Here is a 26,829-nt window from a genome sequence, read left to right as displayed (position 1 = left end):
CTATCGATGGGAAGTTTGGCAGCAGTGTGATTATTGAAGCAGAGGTAAAAAGATGAAGTGGGGGAAGTTAGGATGAAGCGAAATACTTGAGATTTAATCACCCGTGAAAGTTCAGAAAGCGATACCAACAAGTTTTTCTTACGTGTACTTTAAAAATAAATGTTAGGAATTGCAATTTTGCAAAATTCAATTCTGTATTGTTTAATACTGCTACGCTTTTCGTTAGAATCATTTATTCGTTATTTATTACCACATAATCGTGGAAAAAGATTGCAATTCATTTCTGTCTTACAATAAATAATGTATTGTCATGCTTAGCAGAGATATGAAAGTTAATATTACTTGTTATTGTACTCATTTCAATGCTATACCAGCATATTAATCATCTGAAAGCAATAACATTCATTCCAAGTCGAATTAGTATAAACCCAGAGTCCTAAAGTAAGATTAAAAGATTGCAGTTTTCTTTGCTCTGTGACATGAATCTACATCGTCCCTGCTGATTTTAATTAATATCTTCAGAAGCGGCAAGGTCTCCCCTTTGAAATGCTTTTTGAATCGTGTCGATACGACGCTCCGTCCCTGAGATATCATCGTGTAAATAGAAGAGTAATTTTTTAATATTTCGCTATCTCCATCTTTATCACACTCGGCCACTGACCTTTCCCTTTCCCACCACGCGTGGTCTGGTCAGTGAGAGACATTGAGTCAGCAATGCTTTTTATCATTCCTAGCATCAAGGTATGTAGTTGCTCGGAATGAAGTGAATCACCAAAGCTACCAAGCGCCGCCATCTTCTATTTTAAGCGCTCGAACTTTCAAGCCTTGTATCTCGCGAACGAATTGAGCTATCGACTTCAAACAAAGTACGTTTTCAAGAACGCGTTATACTCTATCTCTCCAGGATACTTTTCAGAGAAAATTCCAGGATTCTGAAGAAAAATAGAGCCAGAGAATACGATAGAATTTCTTTAGATAAGGAACCTTAGTTTTGGTGGATTATTTTCTAGAATCTTTACTAAGATTATCAAATATTTTGGAGAAAAGTAACGTCGGTTGAGTAAGGATATATTTATCGAATAAATTAAAGAAAATATAATTTGTTGGTGTGTTTAAATTTGAAATGAAATATTTCAGTAAATAATAGGAGTTGATTCTGACGGCTAGGATAAATTATATGGTAACTTAGCAGCGAGTGAAGTTGGAAGAAAATTGAAGAGGAAAATTGTACACTGTTTAACAAGCTTTATCATAACTTATATCGTAACTTTATCCAGAAATATTTTGATACATTTAAAAACCTACAATATATATATTAAGTGAAATTATGTGCTGTTCTAGGAATAAAAGAAATAAAAATTCAATGAAACTTTTTTCAAAATGTTTCTTCAAGATCACTTAACATTCTAAACATATTTGATTGTCATTTTGCATCCTTTATTCTTCACAAATTCTCATGCTAGAAGATTGTATACTCTGTACGATATTTGTTCCTAAGAAAAAGGAGCAGGAGAAACAATTTTTGAACGTCGTTTAAATGCAAAGAAGCAATCGAACAGAGAATTTATCGGCATTTGCGGATCAGAGATGGGCACGGAGACTGACGTCTCCGATTTTTATCCCTTTTGAAAGCATATTTGGTGAAAGGCGTAGCTTCTTTCTGTCGCTGAATTTTCCCGTTGTTTATTTCCGTTTTCAGCCGACGCGAACTGTCGCGCGGACGCTGTAAATTCTCATCTTTCTATCTTGCAGCCTCGATAAGGTATCGAGCCGAGACAACACGCCAGATATCGACGTGTCGAAGCGATTTACGGCTTTCGTTTATTTCGTCCCCGTTCGCGCCTTCCTCGAAAACTCCAAACACACAGAGAAACTCGACCTTTTCTCTTCTCTAAAACCCGCGTCTCCCTGTCGAACATCCTACATTCAAGGACCATTTTTCAAGGATTACTTCGAAACGATTCAGCCTTGAACACGTCCAAGTTAATTCGAAGTCGTATGAAACAATTTTAGATACTTTGTCAATTTTTAGAAATATATTTTTATTGTTACGCAGTAGAAAAATATTTCAAGAGTTTTAGTCATTGAAAAATATTAAGTTGGATAGTAATATCAATCCTGTTTTCTTGTAACAACACAACGAGTGTTGGCATTTTTATATGACATTTATTTATATAATCAAAAAATATCTTAATTATTATATTTCTCTATAATTTTTTATTGGAAATATTCAAGTACTTTTACAATTTTTAAACAATTTCTGTAGCATTCTTTGAGATGTAGACATCAGTGAGAAGTGAATGAGCTTATTAAACCAGTAAACTATATTAAAATTTTATTGGTGAATCGATATCAAACCATTATCAGTAACCAATTATCTATTGCAATTACGAGGCTACTCAACATAGAATTTATTTTCAACCCATTCAGGAAACCACCGCCTATCATTAAACCTCACGAAACATAATATGTTGAATTTCAGAAAAAAATAAAAATAGATTATATTAAAATCATTATCGATAATCAATTTCCCATAACAATTATCAAACGATTCATTGCAAGTCTGTCTTTAACCCATTCGAAGAATAATCGGTCACTATTAAACATGACGAAATATACAATTTCTTGGGGCCACGATGCCTGCCTGAACGAATATAGAGCCTCGAGTACCGTAAAAATTTAATAATCGAAGGAATTCTAATTGCGCATAGTTGATCATAATTGAACGGTCTTAGCCAGCGTTAGTCGTCGTGGATAATTTAATTCCCTTTTCACGAACGTTAAACCTGCTCCTTCTTTTACGGTGGCTCGTTTCAATCGCTCCCATTTTTACCTTTCCCCTTTCACCTTCCTCCGCTCATTCCACCTTCCCTCGCTCTCCGTTTAGTCGAGCTTGTAACTCGGTCGTGAAACGACCCTTAAGGTGAACGAAATCGAACACTTAAAATCGTTGCATGGGTGATTACCCATTCAGTACTTTCGTTAGAACGATAAACGTTCCTCCGTTGCTACTAGAATCCTTTCTTTCCCTCTTACTCTCCTTTAACAGTTCGAAACCGATAAACTACTCGGAAATCGTGCTTTTATACTTCGATTCTCGATAATGAGGTCACATTACCGGCTGACGTAATATTTCCATGCTATAACCATTCGCCCGATCGTTTTTTATATTCCACTTTGATCGTTTTGTCCTGTTCTTCGATTGCTCCAAGCATAATTAAATATTATGGTACAGCGTGTTTCCTTGACGGAGGGATTCGTGCAGCCAATAACGATGTCTTTGTGGTTTGATGTTGCGGTTCAAACGGTTTGGAGTTTTACGCGTTCTATAGAATTTCTAGAAATTATATTACTGTTTATTATTGCGTGGTTTAAACTCTAATCTAGCTTCACATTTTATAACAAATTAATCTCTATATACGCTAGCAGGGCGTACAGACTCTACGAGTAGAATTTTAAATTTGGAAACGTGAAAGTTTTTATTTTCCTGTGACTCTAACGTTAATTATTATTCACAGTTCAACATTTAATATTAAAGAAGCGTATTTCATTCTCGGTATATATATTCTCGTATATTCTCGGTAATTAAATAATGTTTTGAAATAACTTTGTCAATGAACTAGCTACTAAATTTAAACTGGAGATTTAAAAATGATAAAATATCTAATTTGTAAATAAAAAAGAATTAAGTAGTATCTCCCACAAAGTTAATGTTACCTATGGAATATTCTTGACTAATGTTCTGAAATAACTTTGTCAATGAACTAGCTACTCAATTTCAACTGGAGATTTAAAAATGATAAAATATCTAATTTGTAAATAAAAAAGAATTAAGTAGTATGTCCAACAAAGTTAATGTTACCTATGGAATATTCTTGACTAATGTTCTGAAATAACTTTGTCAATGAACTAGCTACTCAATTTCAACTGGAGATTTAAAAATGATAAAATATCTAATTTGTAAATAAAAAAGAATTAAGTAGTATCTGCAACAAAGTTAATGTTACCTATAGAATACTCTTGACTAATGTTCTGAAATAACTTTGTCAATGAACTAGCTACTCAATTTCAACTGGAGATTTAAAAATGATAAAATATCTAATTTGTAAATAAAAAAGAATTAAGTAGTATCTCCCACAAAGTTAATGTTACCTATAGAATATTCTTGACTAATGTTTGAAATAATTTTTGGAATTAATCATTTGAATTTTAATTATCTATACGATGATAACAAGTAGTATGCGAGTGAAAAATGAATTGTTTCAGAATATTCGTGCCATGGAACTTGGATCGAGAACGACACAGCCTATTTGGTGGCGAGCACCGAGAAAGGAAGATACTGTCTCGTTTACAGTGCTTCTGCAGCGGCGACAGGAAGTCGCGAGCTCTCGGTGACGGGCCATCTTGCTTCCTGTCCGAGGGCTTCTCATCGTCATGTAGTTTCATGGCAGGTCAACCTCACGTCGTATGGTAAGCATTATCACCCATGTTCCTTATTATCACGTCGCAAATTTCCATTAGGACATCAAGTATATCGTAGCTTCAAGGAAATTAGGAAGGCAGGAATGTGTGAAATTAGAAAATTTAATACGTAAATAATGAAGGAATTGAAAAATTATAATCTCGGAAAGTTAGTAGACCCGAAGTACGGAAAGAAAGTTGATAACTTGAAAAATTAATTAACTTGAAATATATGAAACATTGGTAAACTGGGAAATTAAAAGATTGGAAGCTTCGGAACTTAGGAAATTATATTCACGAAAAATTAAACAATTTGAAAATTGAAAATTTGAGAAATTATAAAGATTTTGGAAACTACAGAAAGTTAAATGCGTCATAAGTACTGAAAAAAATATAAATTCGAATCGTATTGAGAAATTGGAAAAAATTGAAAGATCGGAAAATAAGGAAATTGAATATCTGTCATGGCGACTGGAAGTTGCGAACATTCAGTGACGGGTTCATCTTGTTTCCTGTCCGAGGACCTCTCATGGTCGTGCAGTATCGTGGCAGGTCAACCTCACGTCGTACAGTGAGCATTGTCAGCGACGTTCCTGATTATCGCGTCTCAACCATGACACTGATCGTATTGTCCGAATCGCCCAGTCACTCTACGTGCTAATTAAACAGCTGATTCACTTTATCTTTCAAATTGGATCCAATTGAGACGGTATCGATGGGGAGGTAGAGATTCTGGGGAATTAGGGGTTTCTAGGGGAAGTTAATTATTCGACAGAATAATAAGATTGGCAGGTAGAGATATTTGATTATTGAAAAATTGTGAAACTAAAAAATTAAAAACTTGTATTAGGGACACAAAAAGATAAAAAATTGTTAGGTTGAAAAATGATAAAGTTAGAAATATGATTGGAACGTTCTGGAATGGGGAAAATCTGGAATTGACACTTCAATAAATCAAGCGATAGAAAAATTAGAAGATTAAAAAAAGATTTCTAGTTGAAACATCAAATAATAAAAAATGCTGAAAATTTTCAATATTTAAAAACTGTACGAATTGAAACAGAAACCGTACCAGTTGAATCATCGAAAAATAAAACAAAATTGTTAACTATGTAAATAGATTGAAAAATTGAAAAGCCTAAAACTTCTCTAAAGCTTGAACCAAAAATATTCCATATTTAATCGTTCCAATTCCGCTCTCTGCACATCAGTACCAACCGAAACTAACCAGAAACAAATTTTTCTAGCGCAATGCGGCGACATCTCGACGGCCACGTCGTGGACCTTCCGGATTTCTGCCTCGGTTTACATCCTGGCAGTGCTGGGCACCTTGTTCGGCAGATACATCGCGAGGTGATACCACTGAGTGAAGGAACTAGGCCACGTGACGGCTGTGTAGTACCAACCTGCTACATAAAACTCGAGTCGTCGGTACATCAACTACAAACAACAACAACAAAAAGAAAAAAAATCTCTATATATATAAATATAAATATAAATATATAAATACAAAGTAAAAAAATATATATATATAAATACAAAGTATATATATATATATTAAGTGGAACGATTTACGAACGAAGGAATGAACACGGAATGCGTGTCGGGAGAAAGTAACCTAAATAATCAAGCATAAATAGCGTGTAAGTGTCCGTGGGTGCGAGTCGTACAGAGAAAAGGGCGCGACAGAAAAAATGAGATAGGAGAGGGGAGAAACAGAAGCTTGTTAGAGAACCTAGTCGTTGCTTGGAACATGGCGGATCCTTGGATCAAACCTTCGATGTACATACAGATACGTGTACATGTATATAAAATTCACTTAAGGAAGCTTCCGTTTTATTGGAGTAGTTGCTTCGGAAAGTATTGTCTTCTTTTAAGGGTCAGGGAGAACCGAACCCTTCTGCAAACGAGCATGTTTTCTTTATAAGGCCGAATTGGGTGATGGGATCTTGGGAGGTTTTTAGAGCAATTGCTTTTGGCTGAATTTTTCTCTTGCCTCTCCTTTTTAAACTTTTCTCCTTTTATTTGTCTATGTAGCGTTTACTGGACTATCGATCTTCTTTTATTCGTCGATCGATGAAAATGTTGTTAGGCGTGTCACTTCTAGATTATTTTCCTATTCGTAGATGGGTAAAATTATTAATTATTGGATTATTTATATTCTTGTATTTATAAGTAACGTACATTTGCTTATTTACAGATTTATCGCAGGCAAAATTAATATTGCTTCTGTCCACTAGTATAATTTCTGTTTTAAACTACGTAATATTCGAATTTCAATTTATTTCAAGCTTTCCAAATTTTTCCAAATATTTCATTCCAATCGATCTTTCGATTTCCCTGGCAATATCGAAATACACGCGGAACTTTCGAATTCCAAAAATCTAGATTGCTACATTTCCCAAGCAACTCGATTCCCCGCAATTAACCTCGCTAATTAGGAACCTCCCTGGCCGAACGCAACGTGCAACGCATCGCGCGAATCCAATTTAAAAAAAAAGCACGAACAGCAAAAACGCCGAAAAAAGGACAAAAAAGAATTGCAGAAAATCCTAACCGCTAAAAAAGTCGAAAAAAAAAAAAAAAAAAACGAGAACTAAAGGGTGCTGGGGCCAATATTGTGTGCGTTCTGAGTGGTGATACTAGCCCACGTGTTTGTGAGTGAGAAAGAACCAGATAGCAAAACGAAGATCTGAGAAAACAAAAAAGAGAAAAACCAAAAAAAAAAAAAAAAAAACAAGAAACGAGAGAAAACAGAAAGAAGCGAGTGTGAGAGAGAACGAGAAACTTATGACACTTATTTAGGTCCAGGACGTGTCCGCCATGTTCGAAGTGGTGCGTGCTGTTCTCCAGGTCGAACAGAAAACGTGTATTTGCTCGGAACAGGAACGTTTCAGCTGTAATCGTACGCGTTTTAATTAAAGTTCCACTGCACTCGAGCGAAAAGAGAGAGAGAGAGAATTTTTCTGACGTATGCGTGGATATGTATGCGTGTGTACGAGTGCAGAAATTTCAAAATAACGAAGAGAAAGGAAAATAGCGAAGAAACAGGTTTTCCGCTGCGCCACGAGCACCAATGGCTCAGAACGATTATTATTATTATTATTATTATTACTGCCATTATTACGATTATTGTGTCGTCGTGAGAGCTAGAACGAAGGTGTAAATGTGGACTTCTCTCTTCTTCTGTGGCTTCTTTCGCGTGGTTTTCTTTCAGTTCTTGCCACCCCTCGGCTTTCACTCGTGAATTACCCCTAATGTATGGGTGATTAGGCGACTTTGGATCGTAAGACACGCCGAAAGCTAATGTAACACTGTTACGAGGAGAATACAGGCGGACTGTAGGAATTTTTCGTGATCCGATGTGATCCGATTTACGTGATCCTCTGGTTTACGAATTTCTACCCTTGGTCGACTCTTAAAACGAAAGCGAGTTTGAATGGATCGAGTGGATTTTGTGATTTCATTTATGATTAAAATAGATTTAACGAATATATTTATTTTGATTTTTAATCTAGAATTAATTTCTTTAGGTATCGGTACACGACATTTAAATTTAAGGAGATTTATGTTATTGGATTTACAGTTTGCATTAAATTTATAATTTAATCGATTATGTAAGTTTCTATTCAAGTGTTCAATTTTATTTGCGTTAGATTTAAATTAGATTTAATACTGAATCTATATACATGATCCGATCGATGGAAATAATGAAAATTGCGAAACCATTGTATTTCATGCAATGTAAAGTGGAGATCGTGAATTTAAGAGTCGATGATAAGGATCGACTTAGCAACAGAGATCGTACGAAACTGAGCGAAGGAAAGGTTACTGTACAGTGACTATTCAGTCCATTTTTTGCTTTGGAACAGACTAAATTTTTTCTTATAAGTCAAATATTTGATACTTTCTATCGAATCAACGACGTTTGTGAGTTATAAAGAGAAATAACGAAAGACAATTTTTCCTCGTCTTTTACATGAATAATTTGTCATATGGGAAGAATGAAGATACTGAAATATTGGAAAAAATAAAAAAAAACCATAACAAATTGTGAAACGAAGACCTGAAAATGTTCAATCCATAGAAGAAATTAATAACTTGGAAGTCACAAAAGTTCAAATATTAAAAGCAGAGATTACAAAGGGAAATACTCGATAATTAATTAAAAAAAAAAAAAAACGTAAACTCCAGAGCAATAAAAGGATTGACTGGGTCACGGACAAGGGATTATTAAGAGAACCACGACATATCGATAAATCGAGAGAATTCGAACAAGGAACTCGGAGAAGCTGGTAGGTAGCGTTAGATAATCAATTATCTCATCAACTTCCTAACCTATGAAACCAAGTAGACGAAACAAACGGAACGATACCGATGCTGAAACAACTTTAAAAACATTGAAATGAAAGAAATGTAATACGCAAAGATCCAAAATCTCGACAAATTACAGATATTTTTCACCTGGAGCTATTTTAAATAAGGGCCTGCCAATAACTATACGAACGAAGGAAAGAGATAAGGGGCAGTACTATGATCGCGTAAATTTAGTCGGTTCGCTATACATACTTGGATAGTTGGATATACATACTATAAATACAGATATAAATACGGGATATAAATATTATAAATATTATACATACGTTATGTATACATATATATATAAATATATAAATACTCGAGGACAATTCGATGTTGGCTATAAACTTGTAAACTATTAGGTAGATAGAAGAAAAGAGAAAGAAAGGGAGGACTTCCTCCGAATGAATGGAAACAAGCGAATAGAGCGGGTTGCCAGTGTCCAGGCGTACAGGTTTTATACTAATCGAGGCATCTCGATGCTTTTTGATGTCTTTGTTATGTCCAATTCACTGTATACTGTGTTATATAATATTAATTAATATATATATATATATAATATATATATAATTATCGTAAGGATTGTATGGTTCTATTAAGAACTGTGAAAGTTTTTATAAATTCGTCTTTATAGTATCTAAGAGCGCATGAAAGGTCTATAAAATTTTGTGATACATTTGACGATCGAGTTTTGTGATATAGTGCCGTTTAATTGTGTTTGGAAAATTTGTTGTGGCTTACTTATCTTTTTAGAACCGATTACTTTTGCTCGATTTTAATTAAATTAAGTTTATTATTGGGAAATTCTTGAACCAAAGTTCAACTGATCTTATGTATGTTAATTAAAAATTAATTTATGATTACCTGTGTTAATTACTATTATTAATCGAACCATAGAATATACCTAATTTGTTAGCTTAGTTCTAATCTCTGACTCGAGCTTCATTTTACTCCAACTTAATTTTAATTAGTCTTAGATGTAACCTATGGCTTAGCTAGACTATATTTACGAACTTAAAGATTCGTATAGTATATCTTGAATAAAATAAGCTTCGTATAGTTACGAATTTAATATAATTTCTAACAACTTGAAACTTTATTCTATATGAATCATTTTACTTTTGTTTAACTACTCTAGTCAATTCCAAGATGATAGACGACAAGAATAACAAGCTTTAAGTATTCATAAATTACTAATCTTAAAATTATTAATAAATCTTTTATACGATTTTAAATAAAATCCGGAACTGAACAAAGTTATATCTTCTTCTACAATTCCGAATAAAATTGGGGACTTACACATTTTAGGTTTCTACATATATCGTAATATTTAGACACAGAAGCATCGAAATGTCTCAATAATTACAACAAACAATGCCGGATCGCTGTGGCTGCGTATAAGGCACTCGAAACTCTGAAGATCGATTAAAAGCTCGACGAACCGATAGGTCAAGCATCATCCCACATTTCTAGCTAGAAAAAAAAATCAAAACGCGGCTTGTTCCGTCATTTTTTATCCTCCCAGTCGTCAGAGAAACACAGTTCCAGTCATTTATTTCTTCGCGAGAAAGAAAAAGGGAAAACGAGAAAAGAAAGGGATGAGTTTTCCTGTAAATAGTAGGTTTAACGATTTTTCACGTAGAAGGAACGAAAAATAAAAATGGAAAGTGGCAACGTCGAAGAAATTAGGAGAAGGAAAAAAGGACATTTTTCCGCAAGAAAAATACGAAACGAAGGAAAATGTGGTGACGAAGGGAGAAAAAGGAACAATTGGATAGATTTGTGAAGAATTCGGTTTTATATAGAATGAGAGAGTGTAGATTTCAGGGTATTTATATCGAGGGTTAAATAGTTATATACAAGAAAAAAAATATTTAAATATAAATTATATTATAAATATAAATATAAAAATATAAATATAAATATGGAAGAATATATTATATATATATATATATACTATGTTTTTATTGTTGTGAAGTTATTGAAAAAATAGCCCACGAGTGCTGACTCGTTGGGCCTCCTCGTGTTTCATCGAAGAACGAACTTTTCTCGATCTGTCGTCGCTTCCATCGTCATATTTCCGTTCTTTTTCTTTTCTTTTTTTCTTTTTTTTTTTTATCGAGTGAAAGCTGGCAGTGGATGATCTTTTCTGTCGAATGTAAAGGTGACTATTAGTGACTATTAAGAAATGAAATCTTTCCGTAGTCATTGTGAACTTGCTTTAAATCGGAATAAATTTTAACGCTTCTTTTAGACAATTTTGAAACAATTCCAGATGAAAGAAACTTTGTAATACAAAAATTAATATTTAATAACGTTCTCGAAACGTTTTAAAGCAAGTCTCCAGAAAATTTAATTTCTTACTTGGATAATTCATTTCCAATTTTTAATTATATAGAAATAATTCAATATTTTTCGAATATCGTTTAGGTATCATATTTTTCGACGTATTTAAAATTGCATCGAGTATGAGAAATGATTTCTAAGTGACAGAGAGAGGCACGTTCGATGAAATAATGCTTCTGTTCCGAGGCGAATACTATGGGAATGTACCCGCGTTCCTTCGATGATGTAAAATAATGTTTATATCGTAACGAGGATTCGAAAGACAGGTATTCGCGGAGGTGCGTAGTGGGAAACGCGATTTCGAAAGCGAACGAACACGATCCGGACAATTTTCAAGGTGATAGGATCAAAGATTGAACAATTTAAAAAAGGAAAGACATCGTCGATTCTAAATATTTAAACTTAAGGAAATAATATCTCTTGATTAACAAACTTTAACATCTCCCATACTTTATTTCATATAATTCACGAAACGTGTTTCATGCAAAATAACCAAACGTTTAATTGCGCACGTTAAAATGTTCACGATGCACCATGCAACAAGAAAAATTCATATTTCCTCGAGTTTCGATGAAACTTTATCAAACTTCTTCGATAACGAAGAGATTCGATAGTATTAATAGCTACTGCCAAAAAATGAATTTCTTTTTTTATAGTTAAAAGAAATCTTCCCCTATCACCAAATATTACTAGCTACTGCCAAAAAATGAATTTCTTTTTTTAGAGTTAAAAAAGATCTTCCCCTATCACCAAAGCGTAAAAATTAATTAAAAAAAAAAGAAAAAAAATAAGGAAAATGCACTAAATTGAAGCGATTCGTTCCCTACCCTCGTCGCGCGCACACGTTACTGCCTGTAGAACGAAACACAACGACTACTACCGTCTCTAGTCTTAGTAATTTACATGGTAATTTCAATTTTGTAAATTGAATGAATTGGAGAAGAAACCCTAAGCAACTCTCGGTCGAGAAATTTCGAAATTCATTCAAATCGCAGCACATCCACTATAAGAGCTAAAAAGTAGCTTGTGACTATAAACCACTGCCTATAGTCACTACGTGTAATCTGCACTGTACTATAGTAATTATTGTGACTCCTATGGTTATTATATAGTACAGTGTGGTGACAACTGTAGTCACTGCAGTGACTACGTCCAGTCTTTACCAACGCTGCTCCAATCAAATGAATTTAAAATGAATTTAAAATGAATTTCAAAACAAATTTCCTTGAAATCTGTTATGTATATCAAATTACGCCTTCGTTTTTACTTGGTAGATTTTTACAGACAAGTTCGAAGTTAATTGTAACGTTTGAGAAATAATTCTAAATCCAATCTGCAAACGACTGAAACGCATAGAAAGAAAAAGAAAAGACAAATGGACGAAACTCTTCGAAGAGGTGAAGGGGAAACCTAAAATTCAGGAAAATCAATTTGAATAGGGGAATTTGAGTTTCGAGATCTCGATCGAGACAGCAAACATCTCGATATACTCGTACTAACCACGCTAGGTTAAGGATAGCCACGTGTAAAGGACGCCTGATACATTTTTTTACCGAACGAAAAAAAAAAAAGAAAAATGCGAAAAAAATGAAAAAGAAATAGAGATGTCAGCTTTATCTCGAACCATGATGTTAGAAGTTAGGCGTGGAAAGGGGTGGATTTCACCCTCAACTGAACTTTCCGAAACGTGTAATAAAAAGGAAAATGAAACGAGACGACGTATAGAGCGTTTTATGCGCTCTGTATTCTCGAAAATGAGAATTTTACGACCTTTCGAATTTCCAGTTTCGAAATGTCCCGCTTTATGGTGAAAGCCATGTGACTCTTTGCGCGACCAATGGCGTGTCGCCTGTTGGATCGATGAATGCAAGATGCAGAAATTATACATTGACACATTGACACTCACATACATGAACTATTACGACGATACTTATTAATGTAAATGGTTTTTCATTACTATATTATAGATGTTACTTAATAATATATTTACAAATAATTAAGCGACAGGCTGATGGTTTCATTTATACCTTACTCTAATTTACATACTAATAGGTACGTGTTCTATAGTAATTTATCGGTACGTGTATTTTCACGAATAAGTAGAGAGATCGCCGATGCAATGTTAAAAAAGTTGGGCAAAAAATTTGCACAAGTGCAAGAACCTCTATTGTATGCACATTTCCTCTCCGGTGTTTTTGGCGGGAGAAATATGCGAATGCACGGTGGAAGGAGAAATGTTCATTCGATGGAGTAAGGACAAAAAAGTAGAAAAATTGCTTCAAAGTTCGATTAACTATTTGAAATAAATTACTTGTTTTCTTATTGATTGCAGAACAACAACGAGGATACAGTAGGCAACCAACAGCGACCAATAGCAACCAGCAGTAAACAACAGTACTCGACATCAACCAGCAGTAAACAACAGTACTCGACATCAACCAGCGACATCAACCAGCGACAACTTTCGTGGAAATGGTTATACATTACAATAAAAATTAAGTTTCTGTATTGCGGAACAATCGTAAAAAATATATCCAGTAAGAGTTTCAATAGATCGGAGTATTTCGATAGCGTTTTACAATCTTGTTGTTTATCCTTTTCGCTATCCAATCCTACAAAAACCTAGAAAGAAAGGAAAAAATGAAGTTAGGAAGTAGTTAAGCAAACACGAAATCTAAAGCAGACTCGTGTAAAGAAAGACAAGGAAATGGTTTTCGGGAATTCCGAGAAAAGGTGCCTAATTCCAAGAATTATCGAGATAGTGCTACCTCTTGTACTACGTAATGTTCTCCTGTCAAAAATTCCTATTTTGGCGGACAAATTTTTTTCTAGGATGTTTTCAGATAACGACGTCCTTTGCAGGAATGTCAAAAGGTTCCGAATACCTCCTGCACTACTTTGTTTTCTTAATACTTATCAATACTTACCAGTACTCACCAATATCTAACAATGTCTATTGATACTTATCTATTTTGTTGAACTCGTTCTTCATCTTCTACAATTTGATCCTTAAAAATGTATGGTGATTAGAAAGCAAGGATTTGCGGATTGCGGATGTTTGTAGGATTAGAATGATTGTGATCATCAGAAAACAACGATCAAACACTTATACATGCCCGTGATACGGTGCAGTGTTTTGCCGCTGGTTTTTTAAATCGCCTTTGAACACCTGCCTTCCTTTTCCCACCAAATACCCCAGGGAATGTGCGCGTAGTTCGGTCGTTTGATCGGCAGAGGCGATGGTAAATTCGTGGAAATTTGACAAATAATGGAGATGCAAACAACATCTCGATACTTTTGCTTCTGAAAAGATTCTTTAAAATAAAAAAAAAAATGAAGCAAACTAAAAATGTGGAGGATAATAAAAAAGGCAAACAAGAAATTCCGACAATAAATATGTTTTATTACACATATATCTTATACGAGGATTACACCGATAAATACATGTTCATTTAACTGTCCAGCAATCAAACACATAGTATTTAGTTCTTATTTCATAAATTTTTTTGCCATCTTTTTTTTCCTTTCTAATTCATTTTTGTTACCCCTATTTTGTCTCTCGCGATTGTTCAACGTTTCATCATCGTGACCATGCCGCATGATACAATAATAGTCATCGTCATCACCATTGTGGGTCGGTAAAATCGTTAAATACACAATAACAAACACACATATTCATTCGATGAAGAAAATATCATCATGAACGCGGTTGTCGCTTATATTCCACGTTACAAAAACATTCGTCATTAGTCACGAGAGGGAGCTTACTATAGGGAAATATTATCTTTGGTTCGTCGCAGAACCCATGAAAAAAGAAAGGAAAAAATATGTACAACAATTCTAGAGAAAACCATGGAATTAAATCTATATGTTACATATCAAGGTCACCACAAGGCAAACGGAGAAAATCGGAAATCGGCAAAAAATTATACGCGTAGGTACTTTGTAATTATTTTTTCCCGTCGTTCGATCGGTCGTTCTCACTCGAATCTCACGATCTTCGTAGTGTCCAAAATCTGTTTATCGTCTTTCGAGCGGAACATTGTCGGAGGGATCCCAAAATGGAACAGCGTCATGTCAATTCATTTTTTTTCTTCTTTTTTATTTCGATTAATTCTCATCGTCTTCTTCTCGTTGTTAAATATTTAATTATCATTAGTTACTTGGTTCGCTTACGTCCTAAAGAACATTTACGTTTTTTTTTTCTTTTTTGTCTCCATTCTTTTCGTTTATACATTAATTCCTCAGCTTAATATCTAGTCGTGTACTCGTAGCCTTATGTAAATTACTCTTAATGATCTAAGCTTGGTGCACAGCACCAAAAACACTCACTAGATTCACTGCCTACGGACACAGATACAAGTATTCGCCTCTTTCTCGAGCAATTGACGCGTGTCGGCCATTTTGCCTAGCTCGTGCGGCCGCCATTTTCTCGTCAGAAAGTCGAATACGTGAAAACATTATCACGATTGATTTCCTCGTCGTTTTATTGACACGATAAATTTTTTTTCTTTATTCAGTTAGGCATATATCAAAAAGGAGAAAATAAATGCATCGTAGAAAACACAAGGCCCAAAAAGGTATTTTTACAAAAAAAATATATGTATATATATTTTTATATATATATATATATGTCTGTGTATATATACCAGTTGAATTTCGATGAAAAATTGCGATGCTTCGAGAAAGAGAGCGAAGAGGATCGACGCTCGACCATCGAGACGCCATCGACTCGAGATCCAGCATGGATCCTTGAATTTGAGCGATTCACAGACATCCAAGCGAGAGAGTACTTCGTTATTTCATTTTATCTCCATTTATTATTATAATTTTTTTTAATACCTTTTCTCTTTTTCTTTTTTTTTTTATTCTTAGTCTCGGTTTCGTAAACACATCGAGTTGCAAAGTTCTAACTAATTTAATTCTCCACCTCGCTGAGTCCCCTAAGTCATCTACCATCGCTACAAGCTAGAACGCGCGATGATGTCTCGCTGTTTGTTCACGATTTATAATTCATTTTTTCTTATTTATCCTGAATGAAGAAAAAGAGTTCGTTTCTCAAACGACGAAGTGACTAACAATACTCTTTGGTTAAAAACGATCGCGTGTCTTCTGTGTAGGTACATGTGTATGCCCCTGACCCTCTCTGTTGTTCACTATACCGTCTCGTTTTCAAACTTTTTAATCATCCAACTTCAATTTTTTTGTAAAATTATCCAATCTGGTCTCTACCGCAGCCACATGGCCAATTTGGCCGAAATTGGAATAAACAGTCCAACGTAGACATACAATTTCTTCAATAACCAATCGAGGATCAGCTGGCTGCGTAGAAGATCCTTCGGATCGTTGGAATATCGCGACCTGAGCCGCTTGTACCGTCTAATTGATATGTCAAGATAGGATCCTACCACTGTGGCGAGATGAGATATTCCTGCGTTTTCTCGAGTCGCGTCGTTTTTCATGTTCTCGTTCTATATATTACGATAATAAAGGGAACCTAATAAAGACACGGTGATAGGCTTTACCGTGATCGGTTCACCTGGGTAATGTACAGGTACTTGGTGAAGAGATTCGTGCCCTCCATATTCGAGCCAGAGACGCGCCAATCTGGGGCCGATCGAACGACGACTATGGGAAGGGAGAAAAGCGACAATGGTAACGACGACGATGCTCCTCTCTGTCTTTCTATCGAGGATGGTCCATCGTGGACGCTGTCGTCGCGTCTCGAACTAGTCGAGACGAAGCGATTTAGGACCGTTGCCCATAGCTGAGACGCGTCAGCGTCTGAGCAGAACGATCGCGTCAATGTGGGTTGTCCTCCATCTTCCGAATTTCTTTCCTGGCTGATCTTTATTCTCTTCTGACACGTCAGGAAAGACCCCGTGTTTATTCGTCGAGGTCTGAACTAGCGGCGACTAGACGTTCCTTTTCCAGTTAATCGTTTCTCTTTCTCTCACTCTTTCCTTTTCTCTTTGTCTTGTCTCTCCTATCGAGACAAGGTTTCTTCCACTGTTCCGGGGAGTGGAGCTTGGCCAAAAAGGAATATAGATAGACACATAGACATTTAGTCAGTGGCAGCGAGCTAATGATTACTGACGCACGCGCCACCAGGTCTGCTGCACCTTCTCGTGGAGCTTCTTGCAAATACCCGCGAATCTCAGTCACATTCCAGCGGTCTCCTCCGGGTCAATGGTATAGTCCTCTTCCAGTGTCACCTGAACAGTCGATAAGTTGATTGGATAAGTTTCATGAGGTTTTATTAGCTATGTAAATTAAAAAGCCCAAGAAAATTTAAAAACCATGATCAGCAAGTCTACAGAGAGTCTATCAAGAGAGTACAGAGTCTATCTATATATCAAGAGAGCATAGACTATCCAAAGAAACTAAAGAATCGAACAACTCGAGAATTCCTCTTTTAAAAATTTGGCAAAGAGCTTTGAGACGATGCTTACCTGGAAGTGTATATTATCGGACTGTTGTTCGTTCTTCTGTTGATCGTTGGACGGTGGTGACGGAGGGATCATGGAATGATACCAGTCTCGATTCTCCTCTAGGTTATACAGAATATCCCGAGCACCGGGAAAAACCAATTCTCCCCAAGTTTCCCAAAGAGGATGGACAATGTAGTCTATGAAGCCGACCTGCGACTTCTCCACGGTGGGATTGTATCTGTCGCACATTGGGCTAATCACCATTTTCCTTTCGCGTTCTCGATCTCCCTGACGGAATAACTCCTCCATCAACCGTTGGACCCATTGTCGATATAAGAATAATGGTTTCGTGGGATTTGATAGATCAGAGCAGTGTACTGCGTTTGCTATAACCATTATTCGATCACTGTACGTTTTCAATACGAGAACGCCAGAGCCAGCAACTATTTTCGTTTCCACCGCGGTCTTCAATTCTGCTAGCAAAGTCATGTGTTTCGACATATCCGTGGACAAAACTATATCAATGGTCATCTTTCTGAAGATCCGGCGTTGCTTCTTCGTCAAGTTGCGGAGTATGTCACAGCAGTCGTTCTGCAGCAATTTGAACGCCACTGCCAGATGATGGTTTTCCAGAACGGACTCGTCATTGTACATGAGAGCGAGCTCGGAGCCTAAAAAGGAGAAAATCGAGGTTAACATTTGCTAAGATTCTACTTTGTCAAGATTAATGTTACATATTACAATAAAGGAGTATCGAGAAGCGAATCATCGAAGATTAATAAACTGCAGGGTTCGATAATTCAATCGAATAAAATAATTCAATTAATGAAATAAAACAAAACTTTGCTCAGTATAAGAATTCTATACCAGAGAAAAAATTCTGTGAGCTTCCATGAAAAACACACTTACCGATATTGACCAGGAACTGGTTGGTCAGTCCAGGATGGTCTACGTCGTGAATGGCTGCGGCAAACAGGGCAGCTGCGATTTCCAATGGTGTGAAAACGGACTGTAATTAGACAAACAGCTTCAATTAGCTGACCAGTATTACTGCGCGTTAATTGGATATCAATCCAAGCTTAGAGAATATTAATTAACGCGAATCCCAAACACGCTGGCATACTATATAACAATACGATCAAACACATCACGAGAAGACGTCAATTTAAACGTGTAATTATCCAACTGTAAAATACTTCCTCTAAAAGACCATACAGATATAAAGACAATTATTCTCACTAGAGAAAGGATCTTGAATTACATGTATTGAATCGTTTGCTAAAGGAAGAAAGGCTATTGCGTTGTTCTCTGGCACACGTTTACAATTGTGAAATTGAATAGAACGATGAATGAATATATATATATATTAACCTCGAGTGAGGGCGTGTTGAGCAGAATGTGGGTGGACTGGGTCACATCAGCCGCGTGCAAACTATTGTGGAAAGGATTCTCCTTGACGTAGTGATCCTCGAGGGTCGTCATGTAGTTGAGGAACGTCTGGGGCAGTATGCACATTGCCTTGAACAAATCACGGCTTTTGAAGATTGTGTACGTGATACAGGTCAATGGCCTATTGTTGCTCAGATCGCCTAGCCGGAAGATGTCGATGCCCCATGTGTCGATGCTTAATAGAGCCTGTAATGATTATATAGAATTATTAGTAATTAGTTTACAATAATTAGAAAATAGAGAATACGAGATTCGTAAAGATTTATGGCGACGAACCAGACCTGTGTTAACAAGAGTAGGTTTAAGTCTGTTTGCTAGATGTGAAGGTTCTGAGAGATTTTTAGAATGACGACGATGTCTTTATCGAATTAATTATTTTTCTATGTTATATAGCAGAGAATGGAATTTTTAACTTTATTGTAAACTGAAAATCTTAGCAGGAGATCATTACGTATTATTATAATGTTCTAATTCTAATGTTACGACGCGGTCCTTAACTGCAAACCTGAAGAAAACTATTAGAACAGCGGAGGATCGGATAGATCGATTTTTATGGTTTTGTACCAAGTGATGTTTCTTCGCTAAAATTATTTATCGTTTGTTCTATTTGCTGAAATTCTTAAGATAGTTTATTTTCTCGAGAAACGTAAATTCTCTGTTTGTTATCCGGCTGGAACAATTAATCTTTTAGACAGTTTTTCGGCGGCACAATTCGCAATGTTGCTCATGCGAGATACTTAGCACCGGCACGCGATTTTAGAAGGTTTTTAATCGTTTATCGAGAAATTGTTAATGAATGGAAAGTTCCTTATTTAACGTTAATTAACGTGTTCACGATTAACTCATATCCAACCGTGGCCCTGAAAATATGCACGTAACCACAAAATTGAAGAAATAGTATAATCTTTCTAAAATTCTTCGTACAAACTATCAACTTCCTCGCACCGCTAATTATTATTTTTATAAAACATTTACCTATCTACGTGCAACTTGAAATTAAACTGATCAGTTAAAACACTCGAACTGCAAATTGTTTATTATGATTCGAACTGAACGCTAGAAATTTTAACACAGGCTCGGTCATGATTAATTTAAACTTTTTCTGAATCGTATCTAGCCGTGTTTTCTCAAAACAAACAGACAGTGGCCAGTGTAGCGGACCAAATAAGGAGTTCGAAACCATTTCGCGACTCTGAATCAGAACGTGTGGGTTCAGGGACGATTCTAAGGCCTTGTAAAATTGGGCATTATTATCGAAATGACGTTTTAGTCGATTAATTGATCAGACAATATTGTCATATTTTTCGTATATATGATATTAAATAATATTATCTGTTTTTGTCAGTCGAGTATATTTTTATTATTACTCGCAAACGATTCTAATCCTGTGTGACGCGGTACAATTTTATTATATTGCAGTTAATTCATTAAAATTCAATATCTACATGAAGTATAATAAAAATCATAAACATATTAGGTTGTCCGAAAAGTTTCTTTCGTTTCATAAGGTGATAATAGACGAACAAGAATTTCTGTTTTATTTTATCGAATTAGATGTGATCCATTTCGTTATATTTCTATTATTATGTTCGTGCATAATTCAGTAAACTAACATAAAACAAAAAACATTGTGCGTCTATCGTTTCCTTATAAAACGAAAAAAACAACCTAATACAACTATGTGAAAAAATAATTACGTAAAAAGAGATGTAAATGTTAGAATTTAATCTTCAAGTTAATATTAATAATCTGTGGAAGACGCGATGTTTATGTTGGAATAATATTCAGTGATGCTTATTAAACAGAACTACAGGACCAAATGTATATAAGCGAGTGATATAATTAACAACGTATACAAGAATCGTTGATTGTTGGCCAGTTACTCTCAGACTGACTTAGGTAGTGACCCATGATCCCTTAAATACTTTGAACCCCACTCTCTATACAGTTTTTTTTTTTTATTTTATTTTGGTTTTTTACAATTTGTCCTTATGGACATTTGGTAAAGTGTTATATCTTATTGGTGAAAAAAAAAAAAAAAAAAATAAAAATAAAAATAAATATAGCATGTGGGTGGCTACCCCCAGCGGGGTGCCAGCTTCGTTTTTTCTAAGTTATATCTTTTATGAGCTCTCTGACCTGTGTAGGTGTCCTGTTCAAATGCCTGTGTGGGTGTCTGTGTAAGGGCACAAAGTAAAAATTACAATACAATTTCAATCTGTCATAAAATTGATATTTGCTTGATTCTACATATATTTTACTCTTTTTTCCCATAGAGGACAATTAGTCAAATCTAATTATCTGTGTATTATTCTCATATGCAAAATATCTAAAGAAATTATTTTTTTTCACGTTGCAGTCTATCGTTTCCGTATGAAATAAAAACAGGCGAACCCTGAAGCCTCGTAAGGCGTGTTGCACCGGAAACGAAGAAGTTTCTTCAGACTCAGGAAGCGTCTCATCAGCATACAAAGCGGTAGCTGATTATGTGAAAGTCGTAGCTACTCTCCTCGTCAGGAATGAGGATTTGCATCGATTATGCAAAACCAAATTCTATTCTCAATTGTTCTTTGAATGAATTCGGAGAAACGCAGACTACAATCGGTTTCACGTGTATTTACTATAATTTACGAAACTGATTCAAGTTAGGTGGATTCTATGAATAGAGACGAAGGTTAAATAAGAAGATCAATGAAAGTTGTAACGTTATGTTTGTTGAACCGAGTGTCAAACGGTTTGAATGGAATTTTTCTTGTTAATTCTCGTCTCTTTAATTCCGTGCGTAGTTCTCATATAGTTTGATTGTTTCGGAAATTTAAAATAGCTACGGTTCACGGTGATACCTAGAAACAATAAAACTACGAGAAGTTCGCACTTTGGAGCTTGGAATTATTTTAGAGAAAAGCGAATTCTATCGGTTTGAAAATAAGCCAGCATCTTTGTAAATAAACCAGGATTATGAAACGAATTTACATGGAAACTCGTGGAACTCTTAAAATCGTTAACAAGATGCAGACCGGATAAATAATTTGCGAGAAATTGAAACTGCATATGAAACTCTCTCGTACGCGTCTGCTAAATTCTCTAAAACGATCGAGCCATTATTAGCGAAACAGAAGAATAAAATGCGTTTACGAAATATAAATGTAAATTCCCAATTATAATTATAATAATAATCACAGCTTCTATGTACATCTTGATAACAAATTTGAATAAAATTTTTAACCAATCATCAGGGTGGATTTGCAAATTTTACGTATTTTTGAAATTACCATAATCAATATGAAATTATTTAAACGAAAAGAGTCATTGTTAGAATATTATACCTGTAATTCTATCGATATTTCGAATTTCTGTTTATTTCGAATCTTCTCAAACTATATTATTCCAGATTAACCATTAATAATAAAACAAAGCAAAGGAAGTTTCCAAATGAATGTATCCTCAAAGAATAACAAAATTGCCAGAGAACTTGAAAAGATCATTTAGATTTTCACTAGGAACAAAGAAGTTGCTATATTCAAATCACATGCGATCCAGCCTCGTGAAAAATTCTTTAGCGGTGTCTCGCTAATTAAGGCGAAAACGACGATAATGATAACGATAAGGAATCGAAGAAATTAGGTTATCGTAGGCTAGCGACCTCGTCCCAAATTTTTCATCGACCTACGTATGCTGTTTCGTGCACATGATCGTAAATACAGTCAGCATTGGCCTTTAGAAGAATCGAAATCTCATGGTTATCAGTCTCACGGTGCATCGAGTACGCTCAGCAAGGCGATGTAAATAAATTGTTAATAAAATAGGAGAAATAGAGATTCGTGGCGTTGTTTTATATTTATTTTATTTTTGTAGACGAGATAAAGTTTATACTTTTCCTGTAGCAGCTTTTAATTAACTGCGTTTCAACTGCTCGACTAGTATAATATATTAGATTATCCCAGAAGTTTCTTTCGTTTCATAGGACGATAATAGACGAACAACAATTTATGTTTTATATTATTTTATTGAATTTTTATCATTATGTTCCTGCATTCAATAAACTAATATAAAACAAAAAACATTGAGCTTCTATTATTTCTTTATAAAACGAAAGAAACTTTTCGGACAACCCAATATTCCAAATAAAAAAAGAAAAATTATGATAAACAAAATTTGGATAGTCATCATGGTAGTAGTGAACGATCTTATTTCGTTAAAAATGTTCGTAAGTTCGTAGTTGATCGATAAAGTATCAACGACAGTTCCAGAACAAATAAATAACGATAAGTTTAAATGTAAATAAGGATTGTAATGAAAAGAGAAAGTTGTCCAAAAATTCCATAAAGTGATCACGTAGCCACGTTTACCAACGCTCAATCGATTTTTCAGCCGATTTCACGCGACACGAACCAGCATAAAGGAAGATTTAAAAACGTGCAGGGTGCTTTAACGCTTACGTATTTGGAAATGGATTTTGCCTATAAATGATGCCAACTATTCTCGTCTTTAGCGCTATGTTTACTCTCTGTTAATTAAGAAACAAGGTAAATATTTTAAAGTCGAGGCCATTGCTCTCGACGCTGGAAGTTTCCTAGATTTATAGACTTCTCCGTGAAACTTATGCTAATAGACACGTGTAACGAGATAAGGATAAGGAAACGAGAGGGGCGAAGAATGATTTCATTCGGTGCGATATTCTTCTTGAGTTTTATATTCCGGAAAACTTCCTACAATTTTGTTCCAGCATTTGGTAATTGAAAGTTTCGAGGGAAAAATATTTTTCCATTAATAGAGATAAATAAAATAAAATAAAATTTGAAGATTAAATGTAAAGATAAGGAAATAATTAAATAATTAAATTAAGATTAAATTAAAGATACAAAAGGAACCTTTGCTACTCGTATTGCAGGAATATTTCCATTCGCGTTTCCTCCAATTTTAATCGAATAACGCATAAAGGGAAGAATACGAAACTGTAGACAGAAACGGCATCCGTAGGAAACGCGAAGCCTGTGGAAACCCGAACAAGTGTCAGAAATTCCAGAGATACATAATCGTGACATAAGTGTTTCGTGTGCCGAGACAGAACAATTCTATTACATAAAAACTCGAAGAATCTGTTACTAGCCTTTTACTTAAACGAACATGTCTCGTTCAAATTCAGTCAGCGTGAACAGTTAGCACGAAGCACAGTATAAAAGGAAATTATGTTACGTCACGGTTATTGCGACGAAGATTTTCATTTTGTTGCAACTTCTCAAGTCCGAAGTTGATACGTAAATAAATCAACATTAAAGAAACGAGATACGAAAAGAACTTTAGAATGTGAACCTTGCGATTGCAAAATATCGAAACGAATACTCTTTCGCTTACCATATCACAAAACCGTAGTGTTACATTTTTTATTCCAAGCTTGACGCGATTCTATGTAAATGTCCAGTCTAAAGGTATCCAAGTGTCTGACAAACGACACAGGAGGGACGAACGTACGATGAAAAATTAAATTACAAAACATGTCCCATGTTCCTGACTTGATAAAAACTCCCAAGGTACCTCTAGTATGAAAATATCAAACGCGCGTCTGTGATCAAAGTAGCCCGATGAAAAGAAGAAAAAAAGATGTTTAAGAGCTACATGCGAAGCTTAGATCGCTAAGCGTAGAATAGACGGACACAGTCTTTGAATTGTGTCAGAGATTACACGTGTTCCTGACTGGTGTCTAGCAGGATTAATAATTAGACAAGAGGCGTGGAATTAACCATGAAACCAGCGAAGCTGAGCGGTATAGCAAGCTACGTGATCCGATTTATAGTCTGGAGAATGTCGAGACCGAGACTCGGTGATCGTGTCTTGTGAAAATTTAATTAACGCGGATTTAAAGGCGGTTTCTCTGATCTTGGTCAAGAATTATAAGGTTGTCCCGAGGTTTGGACATGCTTCAACGATGCAAATTGTCGAAAAATTCTCTACGATTCGTCAAACGTGCAACAAACTCGTTTCCGAAACGGAAAACTTGTTTCCGTAAAAGGATATCAGACTTTGAAAATCTCTTATCACGATCTTCTCGATTCTCCATTAATTAATTTTGAAACATTAATTTCGGAATTGAGTTAGGGCTGACATCGAAGAAAACTCCACTTTAAGATTAGCTTAGAGTCAATTTAGAATAGAAATTAGTTTGGAATAAATTAACGCGGCACCGACATCGGAAGATCAATTTTGAAAAGTGAAACTCGAGAGAAATGTGTTTCTCCTTAAATTATTTTTCTCGACGAAATGGCTGCTTAACTTTACTTTGCAAATACTCAGCAAGCACTGATACTATTTATGATGTTCGATCAGACACTTGGTTTACAGGAAGTTTCTCATGCGACTTCCAACTCTTGCAATTAGACTTTGAAACCGGTTGTGCAAAGTGTTTTGTTCGAACGCGACACTTGGACAGGGGACGTTGAATCCGTAATCGAGGTCTTCCGGATGAGTAGAAAGCGTAGGGTACCGTTAATTAATTTCGCTTTCGCGACTCTTGTTTCGCGTTCTGGGAACCACTTATGCAATTCCACCTGAATCATATCGGCAGAGTGGTTACTTAACAGCGCAGATAGTTATCAATGACTTGGATGATTCATTGGACAAGTACAAGCGTGAGCAGATTACCAGGAAATTCTGAGATCTTGTCTCATCGATTGACATCTCGCTTCGTCAATTAAACGCGGCGTTCTCTTCATTCTCTATTTGCGATTTTTATAGTTAACTGGTTGACTTACGGCGGTCAACTTGCAGGAAAAATAACGTAACAAACGTATAATAGAAAATATAACTTTCCTTTACTGAACAAATTTTTCGAACGGCTAACTTTAGCGAGTTAGAAGCTGCCAGAGCTTGGAGAAAGGCTAAACGAGATGAAATTAAAAAACGCTACTTCGTGACTCGTTACTTGAACACAATACTGATTCTCTATCGTAATTTTGCGATCTCTATTTTGCAAAAAATTATCAATCCATGGAACGACTCTTACAGTGTATAATTATCGATTAGCACCAAGCCATAGTTCCACTTTAGATTAATAATTACTTTGCAGGAAACTTCCTCGCCACATACTAATTATACTACTCGATGTTAAAAAACACTGTGAAACAACAACAAGAAATAAAATATACTCGGTAAAAATAAAGCCATCTTTCTTCCTAAATTCGCATCTTAAAACCAAATGTTGTCCATTTCAGATCATCGAGGATCGATAATCTTTTAGAAGTAAATAGTTGAAAATCGAACACTTTCCCATTGGATATGGAAAGATATTAAAAAAGAATGAGGTCAAACACGGGAAAATATTGCAGACTTTGGCTAATCTTTCTGGAAATTAATTCTAAACGAGTGAATTTGATTTTGAACGAGCGAAATCTCGGTTAAAACACGTCTCGTTCGTCCATTTCCTGATTCGTAGGGATATGCATAATTGCAAAATAAGACAGAGCTTTCTTACCTCGCCAAGTTCTTCTTCGTGAGGTGTCTCGACGCCATGAAGCGGCACACGTTCCCCGGTGAAGCTGTTTGTGTGTGTGAGGGGTCGTTTTACGCCGCTTATGTGTGACATGGAAGCTGGACCTGTTTGCACGCGGTGGTCCTTCTTCTTCGCCTCCTTTTTATCTGCACTTCCGGCAGCCAAGGAGTCCTCGTCGGTCGGTAGAGACGGTATATCTACATCTTGTTGTTTATCTATTATAAAATTTTATTATTGTAATAATTATATTGGATAACGTAGTAAGAATATATGAAAATTTGAGATATATATGATATA

At 35.4% G+C, this 26,829-nt stretch overlaps 2 protein-coding genes across 16 annotated transcripts in view; one reads left to right on the top strand and one right to left on the bottom strand.

Annotated features, from left to right (window-relative positions):
- The window catches only part of LOC132914433 (uncharacterized), a 202,586-nt gene extending 192,274 nt beyond the window's left edge, over window positions 1–10,312 (top strand). Inside the window, exons 10-11 of the mRNA XM_060973562.1 lie at window positions 4,267–4,470; window positions 5,709–10,312. Coding sequence (XP_060829545.1) covers window positions 4,267–4,470; window positions 5,709–5,818 — 314 coding nt within the window. The 3' untranslated portion in view covers window positions 5,819–10,312. The remainder of the gene's footprint in view (window positions 1–4,266; window positions 4,471–5,708) is intronic.
- Window positions 10,313–14,548: 4,236 nt separating this feature from the next.
- Window positions 14,549–26,829, bottom strand: part of LOC132914583 (cAMP-specific 3',5'-cyclic phosphodiesterase-like) — a 395,884-nt gene continuing 383,603 nt past the window's right edge. For all 15 annotated transcript variants that reach the window (XM_060973800.1, XM_060973801.1, XM_060973796.1 and 12 more), the window contains 5 exons: window positions 26,515–26,747; window positions 18,969–19,232; window positions 18,507–18,606; window positions 17,619–18,268; window positions 14,549–17,381 (listed from right to left, as the gene is read on the bottom strand). In XM_060973800.1, the coding sequence (XP_060829783.1) occupies window positions 17,328–17,381; window positions 17,619–18,268; window positions 18,507–18,606; window positions 18,969–19,232; window positions 26,515–26,747 (1,301 nt within the window). In that variant the 3' untranslated portion in view covers window positions 14,549–17,327. The remainder of the gene's footprint in view (window positions 17,382–17,618; window positions 18,269–18,506; window positions 18,607–18,968; window positions 19,233–26,514; window positions 26,748–26,829) is intronic.

Source organism: Bombus pascuorum, chromosome 15 (genome assembly GCF_905332965.1).
Source record: "Bombus pascuorum chromosome 15, iyBomPasc1.1, whole genome shotgun sequence".
Taxonomy (NCBI): domain Eukaryota; kingdom Metazoa; phylum Arthropoda; class Insecta; order Hymenoptera; family Apidae; genus Bombus; species Bombus pascuorum.
Note: the sequence above shows the minus strand (reverse complement) of the source record. Positions and strands in the feature narration are given on the sequence as shown.